Source organism: Diorhabda carinulata, chromosome 5 (genome assembly GCF_026250575.1).
Source record: "Diorhabda carinulata isolate Delta chromosome 5, icDioCari1.1, whole genome shotgun sequence".
Taxonomy (NCBI): Eukaryota; Metazoa; Arthropoda; class Insecta; order Coleoptera; family Chrysomelidae; genus Diorhabda; species Diorhabda carinulata.
Window position 1 is genome coordinate 31,066,575 of NC_079464.1, and position 19,061 is coordinate 31,085,635.

The following is a 19,061-nucleotide window of genomic DNA, read 5'->3' on the forward strand; positions in this document are numbered from 1 at the left end:
AGATGATTTAAAAACATGAATGAACGATTCAATTCTAGATTAATTACCTTCATAGAACTTAATATTTTTCCAAAAAAAACAAACAATACCTGTTGGTTTCCTAGATGAAATAAATTAGAGGTAGGTAGACATGTTGGTTTCCTAGATGAAATAAATTAGAGGTAGACATGTTCGGTTCCAAACTATTGATTTTAAAACATCTATTTTATTGAAATGACATTTTCTGTCAATTCATCTATTGTCTTTCCGTTTGATACAGTTTTTTGGTACCTCGAAGTCGATGATGATGCTCCATGAATGTCAAAATATTTCGTATTTCTAGGTTATGTTCATGAATTTACTGTTAAATTTTCTTTTTAGATAGTTTTCAATACAAAATCTGAAAGAATTCACTTTTAAACATTTATTTTGATTAGTTTTTTGTAACCATTTTTGGCCTTCTCGTTCTAAAATTCATTTATACCAACATTTATAGATCACAGCTGTTATATAGCAACAAGAACCACAGAAATATCAAATTAAGAAGAAACTAATTTGAAGTGTGAAATAAACAGAACATAACCTCAAAATGAGAAACTTCTCCCTATATATATCATTTCTGGTTCTATTATTAAAATAATTATTTGATGTATTAATTATATAGAATTTTAGGTTTCTATATTTTCAAATACGTTAATAATACGGCATTTTCCTAAAGCAGGATTATTTTTATTATATTTAGCTTTTCATATATATTCGTTATTATTGTTACGGGAATGAAATAGTTCCCTCCTCTACATTTTTGTCGATTTAACGAACCACCTGTTTCCAACAATCCTTTTTGCATGTATGCTTAGTGGGTTGTCTAATACAACAACTTATAAATAAACGAATTGCAACAAGAAACCGTTGTTTAACCAATAGAAAAATGGAAAGCGATGACTACATTAAATAAAAACTCAAGGACTTTTCTATTTATACACACTTGTATGTGTTCAAATTAATATCGCGCTCTGGTAATAAAATGTTTCTCAAATACCAATGAGTTATAACGATTTAATCCAGGACAAGTACGTATTGTATTGAACATATTAATTCAACCCCACTCCCGGTAAACAAATGGTATGGTAAACACCATAGATCAACCACACTTTTTAGTTAGATAAGGAGTGCATAGCGTGATCAGTGCTTAATAATACGTTTAATTCAAAATTAATTACTTTCACAAAGTAATTATATAGTTATGTTGTGTATAATTTTATTGCAGGAGAGCTAAAATGTTGTTTTTGATAATTTTGCTGACATTTTATCCTTTACTTAACGTTACCGGCATCAATGTGACTTACATTGTTCAAAAGAGTGAAAATTTTTTATATCCCAGTTGCATAGCTGAAGATTTAGAAAGATACGTCGGAATCGGTTGGGTATATCCAATTCCGAAAACATCGCGAGACTTACCTCATATCGGTAAGTGTATTTTTTTTTTCACGAGACGACTTATGCAATTTTTGGCAGGTTTTGTTATAACGGGGTCATTGCCCAATACGTAAACATTTCAAAAGTAATGTATTTATACTTTATGCAGGTACACGACACTAAATTGATTTATAAGAATACAGACATTTTCTAGTGAAGGTTAAACACACACTATTTAATTTTATTATCTAACAGATAAGAATTTCTTTATACAATTTAATAGATCACAAGAAATGTTGAGTTACGCTTTATGAGTATACGATTAGATACCAGATATAAATATTTCAACATTTAGATTAAATTTAGTTCAGATATTTTCAATCGGAAAGTTTTTTTTTTCAAATAAATGGAATATTAAAAAAATTATTTGAGTTTTAAATGTTTGTTTATTATTTTGAGTATATTTTCATGTGTTAACGACAAAATTTATTTTCGTTTCGGTTTGTTAAAATAAACTTCGTGTATATATATGATCTGATTATTTCCTATTAATAGTTATTTGTCAATTATATTGTATGTAGAGATGCAAAACATGTGTAATACATATACAAGGTGTTTTCAAAATATACACATATTTCAATTATTAAGACGTGAAAAATAAAAGTTGATAGATATTATAAACTATCCAATTTTGTATAGATTTGGTTAAGTAGTTCATCCTCGTCTTTGTCAAAGAGTCCTTGTTATTTTTTGACATTTGACGGTTGATTACAGTCTTCTTTCTTGTTCGATGACAATTATTGATATAGGTGAAAGACGTCATGGTACATTAATCATGTTTAGCTTTGTCCGCGGTCAAATTCACGCGTGCGCATTTTGGGGTGAAGTCATCGATTCGCGTACTATCAAGTGAAGTAATGACGTGTAATTTGTGTTACGTCAGAAAGAGAAACTGACAGATTTGGTTAAGTAAACCGTCCTTTGTTAAAGAGTTCTTGGGTTGGTTGAAACTCAGTTTCTGACATTTGACAGTTTATAAGTATTATTATCTTTTTTATAGTAAATATAAAAAATATTGACTTTATTTATTATAACCTATAAAATGTGTATTTCCATCCCCCCAAAATATATTGCTTTAATAACAGTATCATCTATTTTGATCTACTATAAAATGAGTCATGCCTAATTTATGTTTACTCTTTATCTTCCCGCCCATTTCCTAATAACTTTAATTAACTATCTGAATAATGTTTTGTAATCGATTGAATAATACAAGGCGACTATCGTACATGATAGTTTATTATTTATAACTTGATTTATGATTTGGAATAATAGATTAAATTGTGATTCAAATGATATAAATAGAAAACTAATTATATTAAGGAGTGTTTGTATTACGAGAGTCTATATAAAGATCGATACATATATAATTTTAATTATAAATCAGTGTAATACATTTTACCGATGATTATCTCGTCTTCTGTAGAAATATGATACAATGCACTACTTCACCAGCAATAATACACATAAAACTATTTTTAAATAGAAACTGTTGATAAATTGTTACGAAATTGTACACCTTTCATTTGAATATACAATATTTGTAATATATTTTTACTTAACTATGCACATAACCTTGTTTTATATTCATATGTTTTTAGAAACGAAATTTATACCTCCTATACAAAATGAATATGATTGTAAATTTACAATGAATAGTACTTGTAATAAATTATGGTCCATAACAGATTGGCAAATTGATGTAAATTCAATTAGAACCAAAGAATTAGTTACCGATATTAGATGGGAAGGTAAGTATCTCTTCTACTTTTTTATCTTTCTTTTATATAGAAACTTGTAAGAAATATCTATACTATGACTTGACACTTCTAGTAATAGGCCATATTTTCAAATATAAAGAAGATATTGAAAATTATTTAAGGTTATGATATAATTTTGTCGTTCAAAAGTCCGGTGTACATGTATGTACAAAAATATTTCACAGTTATATATGAATGGTAAATAATCTGTTTATGTTTAGATTTGCCAACAATTTTTGTCTCAAATGCTACAGAAGAATTCAAAGAACGGCTCGATTTGGCTGCCGTCTTTAAACAAGCATTTTCAGTTCGAACTGAAAGTTTTATTGAAATATTTGTTTGTTCTGGAAAAAACCCTTACAATGAACCTTGTTATTATTTTTTCATCGATTACCAAGATATTTATCTTAAACAATATGATGCTATACCAAAAAACGTGAGAGGTGATGTGAAAAATGGGGCCCTCGAACACACTAAGGTTAGAAATAAAAAATTGATTTTCTCTTATAATTCTTTAATAGCTTAATTAGATACGTATTTTGACGAAATAGGACAGCGAGTTCTTTTTATTAATAATAAAATCAGTTTTTTTAAACAATAATTATAGATATGATACAAATATCAATTATTTTTAATGAGGAACTGCATTTTAAGTAAATTTCTGCTCGTAACGCGTATTTTTAGTTTAATTATGGATAGGTACAGTGGATTAATTTTTAACTACACCTAAAAATATGCACTTGTTAACAAAACAGATGTAATTACCACTTGAAAATTAAAATTTCCCGAAATCCTTAATGAAATGCCACTTATCTATGTAGTTTAGTCAAAATGGGATATTTTTAGGCCTCCTCGAATATTTTATCACAAAACGAATGGAGAAATTTTATTATTAGTTCTAATGAATTAGGTCTGGTGCAGCTGATTGATGGGAACCTCAATAGAATTTTGATAGATCACAATTTTAGCAAACCGTTGAATGCTATGTATATGTTTATGCGTAGTGCCAATTCCAGTTTGTGGAAAATTCATCAAAGTAAATATTATTAAAAAAATAATCGATGATAAATTATGTACAATGAAAAAAAAAAAATGTTTTTAGACAGTTTTATGTACACCAAAACAACGCAGATTTCGAGATTGGGTCCTATATTGTCACTACCAAGTAAACAGTTGTGTGTTTCAATTTTGGTTAAAATTTGTCGACATTGTGAAATAATATTCTTTTATATGAATAAAACCAAAAAAATTTTGAAAGTAGTAGAACCAAATAAGGTAAGAAAATGTTTATTTTATTAAATAAATTTAGTAGAAAAATATCTAAAACGTGTATAAATTGGAATTTCACTTTTGTATTAATCAAAGGGGAAAACTTGGAAAAGGGAAAGCAAGAAGAACGGGTGATATTAAACAACATACTTTAGTTTGTCTATTGACATAGTTGCCTGCAATTCAATTTAAACCTTTACATTCGATATCAATGTTATTTGAGGTGGAAGAAGAAACAAATAGAATGGAAAAATCAAAGAAAATAACCCAAAACGATAGTGGTTCATGCAGGTCTTCTAATTTCTCTTTCCATGCTTTAGTCCTATATCGGTATCTAAATAAAGTGTTTGTGGAAACATAAACGGCGTCAAATTATTAAAATTTTGATTAAACAATTCAGCTTAGGTATCTTTCAATGTTTAATTTTAGAAAGAAGATTGGGTCGAGATAAAACTGAAAGAAGAAAACATCCAAATGGATAAAGTAAATCTATTTGTCGAAACAAAATATTCTGATACCAAATCTAATGAAACAGGAGGTTTTTGGGCTATAGACAATGCGAGAGTTTGTAATGAAAATGGTAATATACTTTTTTCGCCTATTTGACAGAATTATCTTTAAACTAGAAATATTATTTTGAAGATTTTTCCACTATTTTGCATACTCATTACCTCAACAAGCAATAAGGATGAGGGTATATAACAGTTTGTTGTACTGAATATGTTCATTATTGCTTAATTTCACATATCGAAATGTTTGTCATATATTTTGCTTTCATTTTTCGATTCCCTTTCACAGAACTATTTTTTTGTGATACGTATGTATACAGAAATAGGGCGAATGAGTGAAACCAAGACGGTAAGTATTTAAGCAAAACCGAGGCTGGTCAGACAAAGCCTAGATCAAAAAAGGACTGAAGCAAAATACTTGAAAAGGAAAACAAAGATGTAAAAAGGAAGACTAAGAAGATACAAGGCAAACTAAAATAAAGAATAATACTGAGCAAGCAAGACTAAAGTCATGACTAAAAAAAATGACCTGAAAAAAGACTTAAAAAAGCAGACTAAGATTAAAAAAACAAGATTAAAATGAAGGGAAATGCCGAGAAAGGAGGATTGAGATCAATACTGTAAAAGTAAGACTAGAACAAAACAATAATACTGAACCAATAAGATTGAAAAAGGAGGACTAAGACCAGCCGAAATCAAGAATAATACTGAAGAAGCAAGATTAAATCTGAAACTGTAGAAGATGAATTAGAGGTTGAAAAGGAAGACCAAATCAAGAACAATGGAGAACAGGCAAGTCCCAAGCTATGATCAAAATAATGAGACCAAGCAGGCAAGATTAGAAGCAATAATAATACCGACAAGGAAGGACTAATATCAAGATCGCTCTACTCTAGAACTTGTTCTTGTTTTGCTCATTTCTACATAGGATTTTGTTGATTGATTCTGTAAAAATTTTTATTGCAGAAATAAAAGTAACGTTTTTGAAATTGAATAAAGCAATAGAAAATATAGCAGAAGACAATATAACTTGCCAGTTGATAGCAAATCCGAGCTGGAAACCAAAAAAAATTGTCTACCCCAAAATCAAAGGTAAAAACTATTGAAAATTATTCATTATAGTCGATTTTTGTTACAATATTTTTAAGATTTTCCCGAAATATATCACACAAGTACCACTAATTCGATAAGACTGAAATGGGCCGACAAAGACGCCGATAATTCTATATCTTATTTCATTTTTTATCAGGTAACTTGTTTCGTATGCAAATATGTTAATTAAAAGTAAAATATGATGATTTATTTCAGGGAAATGATATTTGTACAGGAGAACCACACAATCTTGAAAGATTCCAATCTAACGGTTTCATTAGCACTAAATATAAAGATATAACTTTGAGAAATTTAATACCTTATACAGTCTACAATGTAACGATATCGACAGTGTTACACGAGACTGATAAAAAGCTGTTTATACATACTTTAGAAACAGGTAAAGTGAATAATGTGTTATTAGATTAATTTATCACTTTGAATACAAGAAATAGGACATATTATTACCATTATAGAATTCATTTATTTATTTATTTATAATCAAGTATAATTGGAAGTATTTAATTACTTACTTTTTGATTTTATTTACTGTGATAGTGTCCGGATTCTTCTTAATTTCAAATGAAATATTTTTATTACGTTTAATAACATTTTGAACAGTTTGTATTGAAAAAAATTGTTGATTGATATGTCATACTTCACAATCAAATGTCAGTCTTATGTGTCAACGCAAGTGTTACCAATATATTTTTGTTGTGTTCCATGAGAAATAATCATAGAAATGTAATTTGTTTATCTCTATGGAATTAAAACATAGAATTCGTTTTGAAGGTTTTTTTTGCGAAATGCGAAAAAAGATTTTTGTTGTCAAATTGTAAGGTTGGTTGCCTAATGTATTTAATCGACTTGACAATTCATTAGATACCCCAAGAGTTGAATCGCATTTAACTAAATGAACGGATCTTTTACAGTGCTGCCAACATTCAAGTTTGATATTTCGCATAAAAATAATATAAAAAGAAGAAATATAACTAGATTTTTAACTTTGTACATTGTATTTTCTTTTGATTTTTTCTTGAAGAAGATTTAGAAAATATATTAATTACACCTACCTACTTTTTTGTCATTTAAGGGGAACCAAATCTGGAAGAACTGCCGTCCAATATCCAACTCAGAGCTTCAGAAACTTCCATAAAAGTTATCTGGGAACCAGTAGATTGTCGTAAACAGTACGGTAGATTAGTATACACTCTAATTGTTGAGAATTCGAGTTTGAATTTTTCCAAACAGATTTCCATACAAACAGACACTAATTACGAAATAAACGGTTTACAACCCAACACGCAGTACAACCTTATTATTTTAACAGCTAGAAATGGCAGGAATCTTTATAATAATATCAAAACTAGCAACTATACACTTCATTTTTCAACTAAAGCAGGAGGTAATTTGTTTTTTAGGTTATGTAATCGAGTTATAACCTAATTTTATATATTCCAGTTGCTCCAGCGCCTGAAAATCTAGAATTATACTCCATCGGTACGGAATCAGCTTTTCTTCGATACGATTTACCGACTAATTCTAATGGTATAATCAAAGAGGTGCAAGTGAATAAATGCAACAGTCTTTCCTTTAAAAAATGTAAAGCTTCCATTAGTTTTGTGAAAAAATGTAGTTTGTGGCCTGAGAAGTACTGCGTGGAATCCAAACCACTGACGCCCTTTCAACCTTATACGTTTAGGGTGAGCTTGAAGAATCTTAATACCCCCTCGTTCGGAAAGGAAGTAATCGTGAGGGGAAATGCCAGTGAAAGGGGTAAGTATAATATTTATCGTTAAAAAATCATTTTTTTTTATAGCAAAAATCGATTTTAGTACCAGGAAAACCTACTAATATAACTTATAGAATAGTAGATTGTCATCCGATTAATGATTATTGTTATTTGAACGTTACATGGTTGCATCCGTACCATCAAAACGGGACCATAACAAGATTTGATGTTGTTTTGAATAGTACTGATGAAAAAAGTGGAACGTTTCATCGTGGAGTTTACAATATTGTTAATCAAACTTATTATTATGCCTACACATATCAGGTAAGTCTCAACGCAACCACCACCTTCTAAGTCTCCCTTATTCCACCACTGTTTTAACAAGTAATCGAAGTTTTTGTGTTTAGTTTTTAATCTATCCAAAAAACCAAACAAATCAATGTTATAAATTATTTTGTTACTGTTTTGTTGGTATTTGTAATTTTAATTTATATAATTAGTGACATTTTTTAGATAAAAAACCTTCCCTATGGTAGTAACCACAATATATACATAAGATCCGGTAATACAATGTACGAAAGCGATTTTACTGAAAAATTCATTAAAATTGACGACCTAGGACATCATATCGATCAAATGCCAAAATTATTAGCCAAAGGAGAAAAATCTTTGATGTTTAAACCACCAAAATTGGATAGTAGATTAGAATATTACACTATGACAGTTGTCGTTCAAGATTATGACAAAAATACACCAATCGATGGTGATATATTGAAAAACAAAAGGATAACCAATAATATTTGTAATAAGTTTGGACATACATGGATATCGCAAGTTATAAAGGTAAAATTTCATACAGTTTCTATGAACCTTGTCCTCGCGTCGGTTCAATTCGGTTCATATTGGCTTTTTACAACCTTCGTGGGTTAATAACCAACATCCTGGGCCTATTCTTGGGGTATACTATACAGCAATCACTCACTAGTGACTTTTTAGTATGTGTAACATCTGGTGAAAAGGATCTTTAGATAACCAGTCAAAAACACTTCACACTTTGTTTAATTAAACAGATTGTTTGTTTATATAAATTCCTAAAGTAACTTTTAGATGTTACAACAATATTATGAACGTAATTTTGGTTTCTATTAATCTTCGGTTCAACTTAGTTCATATTTTATGTTTTATACAACTTGAAACCGTAGAAAACCTGTGAAAATTAACATTTGCACGTTATAATTATAGTACTAAGTCTACTGAATGATTTCGATTTGAAAATGCTCCTGCTCGACAAAGTCAAATGAAGTGTCTGTTAATCGGGACAAAAAAAAACAAATTTTCTATAATAGGAGATCCAACATATAGTGTAGAAGACTTAAGTATGTTTTTTTTAGGTTGATAATATCAGTAAGACTGACAACATAGTTATAGGTAATTCTGAGAAAGAAAGACTAGAACCAAACACGAAATATTGTGTGACTTTTATTATAAATAATATGTATAAAGGTACCCAACACGATATTGTTTACTACGAAAAATTAAAAACTAGTAACTCTCAGATTATACAAAAAGAAAGTTCAGTACAAAGTTCTTTCAATCATCTTTATTTGCTGTTTATTATTCTTCTAATCGTGCCAATAGGATTTTTAGTTTACAGGTGAGTAACCACTTTTGTGGACATATAATACATCACTCAATATCCATTTCTCTCCATACCATTTGTGGGATTTGAACGTGGTCACAACAGAGACAATCAATAGCGAATACTGAATAAAGTTGTTGGATCATTTGAATGCAAAATCAAAGAAAACCGGCCTCACTGTTTCACCAAGACAATGCACCGATTCACAAGTCAATGACAACCATGGTTAAATTGAATGAATAGCTATGTTATCCACCGTATAATCCAGATCTAGTCCCCAGTGACTACCGGCTATTAGCTCATCCCAAAAAAATGTTCACAGATAATAAATTCAGTCAAATTAAAAATCAATTGCTGAAACCGAAGTCTATTTTGAGACAAAAAACAAATCTTTCTACAAGCAGGGCATCGAGAAGTTAGAGAAGCGTTGGATAATTGTATTATTCCCGAAATAGATTGAATTGAAGAATAAAATCGATTTTTAGCAAAAAAAATATGTTTTTCTTAGTTAATCACAAGACATATTGAGTGATGTGATATATTTCTACGATTTCAACTATTTTACTTATTTTCGATATATTTTTTCTCTTTATTTATCAATATATACCCTAAAAGAACTAGTATTTGTACTAAATTGGAATTTCTAAAAGTTTGTAATAAAACTATCACCTGTAGCTTTTTAACTACTCCCTGTAACATCACTTAGTACTATTTTTACTTATCACTCACGATTCAAAATAATTTCATACTTTTGCAGTTTGTATTAATTATTTAAATAATTCGGGATACTTTTTGTTTATTGTTATAATTTTCTTAGGTTATGCTTTTGTTTCAATTGAACTACATTCTTCTTTTTTTTAATAATTCGATCTATTCGGTTATAAGTATTTTATTTCTTTGTTCCATGATTACTTTGTCGTTTGTCAATCTCATTTTATTGTTCTGAGCACTTTAGCTTAACCTGAAAATTATTATATGTGCCAAAAAGTAACAAAGTACAAAAATGATGGATTTCACTGATTATTAAAAAATTTCATAATATTTAAATTAATAGTGACGAAAATTTAATGACTGCGGCTATGTCGATTTCTTAGAAGAATAAATATAATTTGTGTATATTATGGTATGTATGGTTTGGTCATTTTTTAACAGTTTTACCATGATGATGTGATGTTTTTTCCAGTACTATGTGGAGAGGTGTGCGATTTAGAATCACTTCTAGTGCGTCTGTTAGGCATAATTTCATGGCACAAATGTAAACCAACCTTTGTATCTTTATGATATTATTTATCATGATATTCAAACTAGTTTTAGTATATTCATAGTAGGAATTTTAGGTTACATTCCCAATTCCTCCTTGCGAAGTTTCTGCACACTTTTGTGGTTTTAGTGATTATTTCTTTTTCGTGTTTGTTCCAGAAAAGTTTAATCGTGTGAGCCCCATATATTTCCCTTCTGTTTTCCACTTAATGGCTTGCTCGTCTTGAACTTGAGTTTTTTCTTCTTAGTAAAGGTAATTAGAAACTTATTCAGGTTAACATTAGGTCTATATCTCATCTTCTTATGTAGTTGAGTCCTCTATGAACTGTGTTATGTATTCTCAAAGCTCCTTTTGTGTCTATTGCTCTTTTCATAGTCTCATGTGGAGTATTGTCAGACTTTCAGTTGTCAATATAAGAGCTGTTCTTATGTAATCGGTTTTTAATCGCTACAAAGTCCATTTGTCTTCTATCTTTTTATTTTTTTTTTAACGAAACCTCTCAGTACCATAGATATTATTGCTTTTTATGGTGGCAACTAAGTTTTCTTCATTTTCACATGGCGAAAGCAAACTTCTCATTTTGGCATAATCTTGTATAGTTCTACAGGGTGAAATTTGTCACTTTCCTTTTACTTATATATAATTTAGTTTTGTTGAATCGTTTTGTAGGTATTTCAGAAAGAAGAGATACATAAAAACTCCTATGATGACTTCTACGGAACACAACTATGAAACTTTACCTTGCGAAGAAATTAGACTCAAGGAATCAGAAACGAATGGGTTAATGGAACGTGGTTCAAATAAAACGTACGGAAACCATATCTAATAATGAAAAAAGTATATTAACCCCTTTGTTATTTTTTTCATACCTTATTTTTTTGTTCTCGAATTAATTTTACACACTTGTGACTAAAGCATTCAGCTAATCGACTACTGACAATAATCGTTTCTAAAATATTTTTTTAAAAGAATCAGTGGATCTAAATTTTTAAAATAATGTGTCTTCCAATATACAGGGTGAACATATAGAGTTTTTACACTAATATACACTCAAACCAAAAAAAATTGTTCTTGTTCTATGTCTTGTATCAAATGTTGATTTTCTATTCAATTATTTTCAATGATAAGACACAGTTTCCTGTAAATGTTGAATTGTGCTTCTGAAGTACTTATATCTGACTGTGATATAAAACACAAAGAAAGTTTAATTAGAAATTTCAAATCCACCAATTTTATTGTGCTTCATAGACGTATATTGAATCAAAACTTTATTTGTAGAAGTTTTTTTTTAGAAATTATGTAATTTTAAATATACATAGTACATAAATTGCAGCTATTTTGAATAAAATTTCGACTATATAACGTTTTAATTATTGTTTTTAATCTTTTTCTTGGGGTAACCTGAACAAAAATATCTGAATAGTAAAATCGGTAAGTTGAAATAATCGATAACTGAAGGGAAATCGACGAATGATGAAAAAAATTAGGGATTTTTGACTTTATATTCAAGCAAAAATATTTCATTATCCTGCTGTTTACCTAACCGAAAAGACAGATGACAAGTGTGACAGACAACAAAACAATTGACAGATGACATAGAACACATTATATTAACCAAAAAATCAATTATGATTTAAAATTTTCTTATGATCTAATTTTACGATAAAACGTTTAAAAAAAATGAGAAAACCTTAATAATTTGACTGGTTAAAATCTAATGCTCTTATTGGTGTATTTCATATCAATGTATGATACCTTAAGTGATGCACTACTCAAAACGAAACAAAAAATAGGTTTTTTTGTGAAAAAAATGTCCTATACGAATAGAAACTACATTTATTATTATTACGTACGATTAAACCAAAATAAATACAAAACTAATTTATCAACTTTTCCATATACTTATACAAATAATATTAAATTAATGCTATATTTGTTCAAATTGCTTGAACACAAGTACTTTCCGTGATTTATTTTAATGCAAAGAACGTTTTAAATATATAAAAATGCAAATTACACTCTAATACTGAATGCAGTACATTTCAGCTTATTAAAAAAATCAAATTTTAATTGTGATTGTATATACTTATGTTTAAAAAAAATGCACAAAAAACTTTTCAGAAAATATTGCAGTTGCATCATTTATTTTTGTTATAGTAAATCTGCGTCAAAAAAAAATTGTATAAATCATAAAATGTTGAATAGATTTACCTCCATTTTGACATTTAAACTATCCTACGTTATTTATATCCGAATAATCAACCCCACAAGTCTTCAGATCTTCCAAATTTATATATTATCGAAGCTATAAATATCAAAGCGTTTTGAAGAAAAAGGGCAACACCAGACCAACGTTTACCTAAAATAAATGATATATAATCATAAAAAAATAAATTTGAATAATTTAAAAAAATCACTAACCATCTACCATGAAATCAGCAAACAATATCCAACAAGATGCTATTACGGCAGCGAAACCCATTACAAAACCTAAAAATAGCCAAATTCTTGTACCTCTTGTACCTAAACACCCTCCCTCATATACATCGCCTCTCATCTGGAAAATTAGAATTGTGCGTAATCTATAATTAAGGTATATAAATCAATATAACATACCTGAGCGTTGGATACCGAGTTTACCATAAGTAAGGATATGGTTCCTACAACTCCACACATATGATAACCGGCTAAAATATTTTTGTGTACGCTAGCTGCGTCTATGATACACCACCAGCCAGCGAAAAACTACAACGAGAAATTAACTCCATAATAAATATGAATCATACTTTTCAAGTTGGTGCCTTACCAATAATCCAGCTAACATAGAAACAATGGCGTTTCTTTTATCTCCTCCTTCAAACCAAACGCATGGAGGTAAATTTAGATTTTCGCAACAATCCCCTAAAGCCATTTTCTGTTGATTATTCTAATTTTCTTTTATTAAGTAAACAACACTTTCATTCTATCACATAAAAATATGACATTTAGAAAAACAAATGTCAATTTTAATTAATTTTGGACTTTTACTATATAAACCACGTAATGAAACTTATAACGAAAAGAAGAAGACTGCCTAGTGACAATTTTGACAGCAAGGAGTTCCTGTAGAATCTCGTGTTGATTTATATCGATTTAACTTCAAAAAATTAAAATGTTTGGGGGAGGAAGAGCGCCTATTCTAGTTTTAAGTAAGAATTATATGAATTTTCAGTTTTACTTGGATAATTAACTTGTTATTGTGATGTTTTAGGTCAAAATACTAAACGAGAATCCGGCCGAAAAGTTCAGTTGGAGAACATCAATGCCGGGAAGGTAAGATAAAACACGTGCTAAAAATTTATTAGCTATTTTACTGTGAATACTGAGTTTTTTAGCAAATCGCCGATGTTATAAGAACATGTTTGGGTCCCCAAGCAATGTTGAAAATGTTAATGGACCCCATGGGAGGTATTGTGATGACCAATGATGGAAATGCTATTCTACGAGAAATCACAGTACAACATCCTGCTGCTAAAAGTATGATAGAAATTGCAAGAACACAAGACGAAGAGGTATAATAAATTGAAATAGAAAATAAAAATATTTTTATAATTAATAATCTCTCCTTTCTTAGGTAGGTGATGGTACTACTTCTGTAATTGTCTTGGCAGGTGAAATGTTAGCTGCTGCCGAACAATTCTTGGAACAACAAATACATCCTACTGTTATTATTCGTCAGTACAGACAAGCACTTGAGGATATGGTTCAATTATTAGAAGGACCTTTGAGTGTTCCCATTGATAGAAACGATAAAAATGCCTTGGCAAAAGTGGTAAGTTGATTCAAATTTATCAAAATCTATTTGAGGTCAAGTAGAATTGGTTTTCTAATTAGTATATTTTTATGTATCGAGTTTGTTTGGGTTTACTAGTAGTGATTTTACATTTCCTGTTGTAAGTTAATCCTAAAATTTATTTATTTTTTACCAGAATTCCAACTGTATTATTATTAGCTGTATTTTTTGTTCCTTTGTGGGTTTTTGCTGTCTGTTTTTGGAAACTGGACAAAATGAGTATAATTGGGGAAATAAAGCACAAAAGTTAGGAATTTCTGAGCAGTAAGATCCACAAAACCTAGGAATTTCTGGGCAGTAAGATAGCTTAAGATGTAACGAGATGAATTTGACTTGAGAAGCCTCAGGAAAAGGGCAAAACCTAGAAAATTTTAAATAGTAAGGCAGATCATGATGCGACAAATTGCATTTGATTGGGGAGAATCTCAGGAAATTGGTAAAACCTAGGGTTTTCTGAGCATTAAGAAGGATCAGAATGCAACAAAATGTATTCAATTTGGGAAAACCCTATGAAAAGTGCAAAACCTAGGAGTTTCTGATCAGTGAGTTTGATTAAAATGGAACAAAGTGCATTCATTTCGGGATAAAACCTAGAAATCTCTGAACAGTGAGACAGATCGAGGTGCAATAAAGTGAATTCGATGTTAGAAGCCTCAGGGGAAGGGAAAACCTAGTAACTTCTGAGAAATAAGACAAATCTGAATCTAACAAGGTGAACTAGATTTGAGAAGCTTCAAGAAAGGAGGAAAAACTAGGAATTTCTGAGCAGTAAGACGGATCAAAGTGCTTTTGGTGGGGGAGAGCGTCAGGAAAAAGGAAAAACCCAGAAATTTCTGAACAATATGACGGACTAAGATGCAACAAAGTGCATTTGATTTAGGAGAGCCTCAGAAAAAGGGAAAACATAGTAACTTCCGAGCAGTAGTACAGATTAGGATCTAACAAGGTGAGTTCGATTGAAGAAGCCTCAAGAAGAGAGCAAAGTCTAAGAATTTCTGAGCAATAAGATGGTTCAAGATGTAACAAAGTGCATTTGATTCAAGAAAAAGTGAAACAAATTGTTTGTGGAACAAATTAATAATTGGTGATCTGTGATAAGTAATATGTGAAACAAATTGCTAATTCCATAGAGAATTGGAAGTAAAATCCTTCTTGAACTGGGAAGAAGGAAGTGGAAAGTTCAAAATGATAGTGTAGGGATGTGCATATTGCAATATACATTAAAAAAGGGATGTGCAGTTTTGTTTCTAGATGCTCTGTGATGTTTGTATCTGCTCTGGTCCATTTATTATTTAATATCAACAATTTTAGGTAAATGGCTGCATTGGTACGAAGTTTTTGAGTAAATGGTCCGATTTAGCAGTAAATATTGCGCTGGATGCAGTAAACACAGTATTACTAGAGGAGAACGGTAGAACGGAAGTTGACATTAAAAGATATGCTAAAGTTGAAAAAATTCCCGGTGGATCAATTGAAGATTCTAAAATTTTGAAAGGCGTCATGCTTAATAAAGACGTAACTCATCCGAAAATGAAAAGATACATTCAGAACCCGAGAATTATTCTTTTGGATTGTGCTTTGGAATATAAAAAAGGAGAATCTCAAACTAACGTTGAAATAACCGCCCAAACGGTAAGTACCTAAATTTAATATTAAAAATATGTTGATTTAATGTCGAATTGTTTTAGGATTTCACTAAATTATTAGAACTCGAAGAGGAACACGTGAAACGTCAATGTGATGAATTAATTGCCCATAAACCGGACGTGGTATTTACAGAAAAAGGAATTTCCGATTTAGCTCAACACTATTTATTAAAAGCCGGAATATCTGCCATTCGACGTGTCAGAAAATCAGACAATAATAGAATAGCGAGAGCTTGCGGCGCCACAATAGTCAACAGAACTGAAGAACTACAAGAAAGCGATATTGGAACCGGAGCAGGTCTCTTCGAAATCAAAAAAATAGGGGATGAATATTTTTGTTTCGTCATTGAATGCAAAAACCCAAAGGTGATTTTTTTTATTACAAAATCTTGTATATAAATAAAAAATTTGGTTATTTTTAGGCCTGTACGATCCTTCTAAGAGGAGCTAGTAAAGATATCCTGAACGAAACCGAAAGGAACCTCCAAGACGCCTTACAAGTCGCTAGGAACATCGTTTTATCTCCTCGTTTAGTACCAGGAGGTGGAGCTATAGAAATGGCCGTAGCGCAACGTCTCCTGCAAAAAGCAACGCACGGACCTTACAGAGCACTTGCACATGCTTTAGGTGAGTTATTATTCTATAATTCTATGATTTATATAGAGAAAATTAACGGGGTTTCAGAAATTGTTCCTAGAACTCTAGCTCAAAATTGTGGAGCTAACACGATCAGAACATTGACTGCTTTAAGAGCTAAACATGCAAATCATACGGATGCTAACAAACCTTGTACTTGGGGCATAGATGGAGAAACCGGGGAATTAATAGAAATGGATAAAAAGGAATTGTGGGAACCATTAGCCGTGAGTTTGATGAATTATCTGTTTGGAAATGTATTTATTCAATTATTTTTGTAGGTGAAACTCCAAACGTATAAAACTGCTATTGAAACTGCGATACTTTTGTTGCGCATTGATGATATCGTATCCGGATCAAAGAAGAATAGTGGAAAGGAACCCCCGACGCCCAGTCAGGTGCAGCAGCAAGAAGCTAAGGAAACCGAATAATAAGTTTTCGTTGTTTTTATTTTCTTTAATTAATTAATTTAATTTTTTTTTGTTTGTAACACAAGCACCAGTAAGATGAGGCTTGCGACGTTTCATTTCCGCTAATAATAAACTTTTTTGCAATTATTTTGTCGTTTTTTTTTTCTGTCTTGATGACTGGAAGAGGAACGTAGAGGGGTACTTTCGTTCCCAAGTCATAAATTTACCTCCTCGAAGAGCCGGTTGGACCTTGACGTTCGTGAGAGGACCCAACGGCAGCCGGTGCAAAGGACGGCTCATTTCCATGAGTTTACTTCAAGGCAAAAGAGACCTAACGAAGTTCCAAGGGTTCTGCAACGGCAGAGACCGTTATAAATCCACCTCTTCCCCCAGAAGGTTATGAGCTTAGCAATTTCGAAATTCTGATAGGTACTTTTGACAAAACCAGGTCCAACCGCAGCAAAAACCAAAACGGCCCCGGATCCTAACGTTGCCTCGACTTCCAGCCAGAGCTACCAACCTGGTGTTGCAGGTGAAGCCAAAAACCCCCGGTTTTACATCCCCCGAACAATGAATTAGCCACAAAAGTTGTAAAGTGCACCTACCAGATACGTGAAATCGAATTTGCAGCTGGTAGCTAGACGAACCGGCCTCATGAAGAAACAGCTGATGGATTTCATAGACGCGGTAGTTAGGGCCACCAAGTGATCTATATTACTACTTACTACTGAACAAATTTACTTGAAATAATGCTCCGAAGATAAGTTTGTTGACATCCATTATTAACAAAATGAGGTTAGAAAATCGTTGAACCACAAACTACTAAATAAACAAACTAATAATCTTGAAGTCCGTGTTCAAATCAGCACTAATAGAAAGTGTTCTTATATTTCAAAATATAACACAATGGACATTATATGTTTAAAAATTACTTACATTCACCCATTTCGATGTTGTGAAAGTTTAAAAAAAGATATTCCGATAACTCAGAATTATTACCTATCGAAATAGTCACTCCAAGTAATAAAGTTGTCTATGGTTCTACGTCAGTCTCCCCAGTAAAACATGGCGTTTGATTCATGACGTCATTACCATAGTTAAAATTAGTCATTCAAAATACTTATATTTAAATCATGAAAAAATATGAAATCAAATGTCTTTTTTTCAATTTGAAATATAATACATAACCCTATATAACATTTTATATTTCTAATAAATATTTATAATTCAGAAAATATACAGCAAACGAATTTTTATTCGAAATTGTACCTAAAATCTAATATTAAACTGATAATTTTGATGTTTTGGCAACGCTGTAAAACATTTAAAGTACTGATTGTTTCATTTCTTGCCAACATATCGACAATTCATAAGAACACGCGAAAAAATTGCATCTACAATAAAATATAAAAATTTATCCAGTTTAGCTGCCGCTTTTTGTCTTCTCATTCACGCCTGATATCAAATCTACTTCACCAGATAATGAGTGTACAACAAATCAAGCGAGTTGTGTGGGCAATGATAAACCAAAGGTCTTTCCCACAGGACCGGACTCACTCTTAGTGTTGATCAAAATATATTAAGTACATTTATATAAAATATTTTCTATTTTATTTAGAATTCTTCCAATTGAAATCTTGTTAATATTATAATTAAATTAACATTATGCTTTCAACTTGAAAATCCTTTGAATTTACCGCTGTTTTGATAAAGTATTCATATATTTGACGTAATTATCTCGAGAAAATTGTTATCTCAGTTATATTAATAAAATAGTATAATATTTAATTACGTCAATATGATATTTATCTATTAAGTAT

General features: G+C 30.6%; 3 protein-coding genes across 3 annotated transcripts; 2 read left to right on the forward strand and 1 right to left on the reverse strand.

The window, feature by feature from the left end:
- The first annotated feature begins 847 nt into the window (after window positions 1-847).
- On the forward strand, window positions 848-12,087 carry LOC130894608 (uncharacterized). The gene is made up of 16 exons (XM_057801527.1): window positions 848-1,049; window positions 1,247-1,446; window positions 3,057-3,206; window positions 3,437-3,693; window positions 4,062-4,251; window positions 4,318-4,490; window positions 4,914-5,064; window positions 5,960-6,085; window positions 6,142-6,242; window positions 6,302-6,485; window positions 7,179-7,490; window positions 7,547-7,861; window positions 7,921-8,141; window positions 8,331-8,660; window positions 9,209-9,471; window positions 11,387-12,087. The coding sequence occupies exons 1-16, from the start codon at window positions 1,021-1,023 to the stop codon at window positions 11,541-11,543; spliced, it is 3,159 nt and encodes a 1,052-aa protein (XP_057657510.1). The 5' UTR covers window positions 848-1,020; the 3' UTR covers window positions 11,544-12,087.
- Window positions 12,088-12,831: 744 nt separating this feature from the next.
- On the reverse strand, window positions 12,832-18,277 carry LOC130894620 (transmembrane protein 50A). The gene is made up of 5 exons (XM_057801547.1): window positions 18,178-18,277; window positions 13,524-13,618; window positions 13,334-13,462; window positions 13,139-13,274; window positions 12,832-13,076 (listed from the first exon to the last, which is right to left on the reverse strand). Exons 1-5 carry the CDS (start codon window positions 18,185-18,187, stop codon window positions 12,976-12,978), a joined length of 471 nt encoding a protein of 156 aa, XP_057657530.1. The 5' UTR covers window positions 18,188-18,277; the 3' UTR covers window positions 12,832-12,975.
- LOC130894613 (T-complex protein 1 subunit gamma) lies at window positions 13,722-17,388 on the forward strand. Its single transcript, XM_057801539.1, has 9 exons — window positions 13,722-13,905; window positions 13,968-14,029; window positions 14,092-14,268; window positions 14,331-14,528; window positions 15,861-16,181; window positions 16,238-16,561; window positions 16,618-16,822; window positions 16,880-17,058; window positions 17,113-17,388. Exons 1-9 carry the CDS (start codon window positions 13,869-13,871, stop codon window positions 17,260-17,262), a joined length of 1,653 nt encoding a protein of 550 aa, XP_057657522.1. The 5' UTR covers window positions 13,722-13,868; the 3' UTR covers window positions 17,263-17,388.
- Window positions 18,278-19,061: the final 784 nt, after the last annotated feature.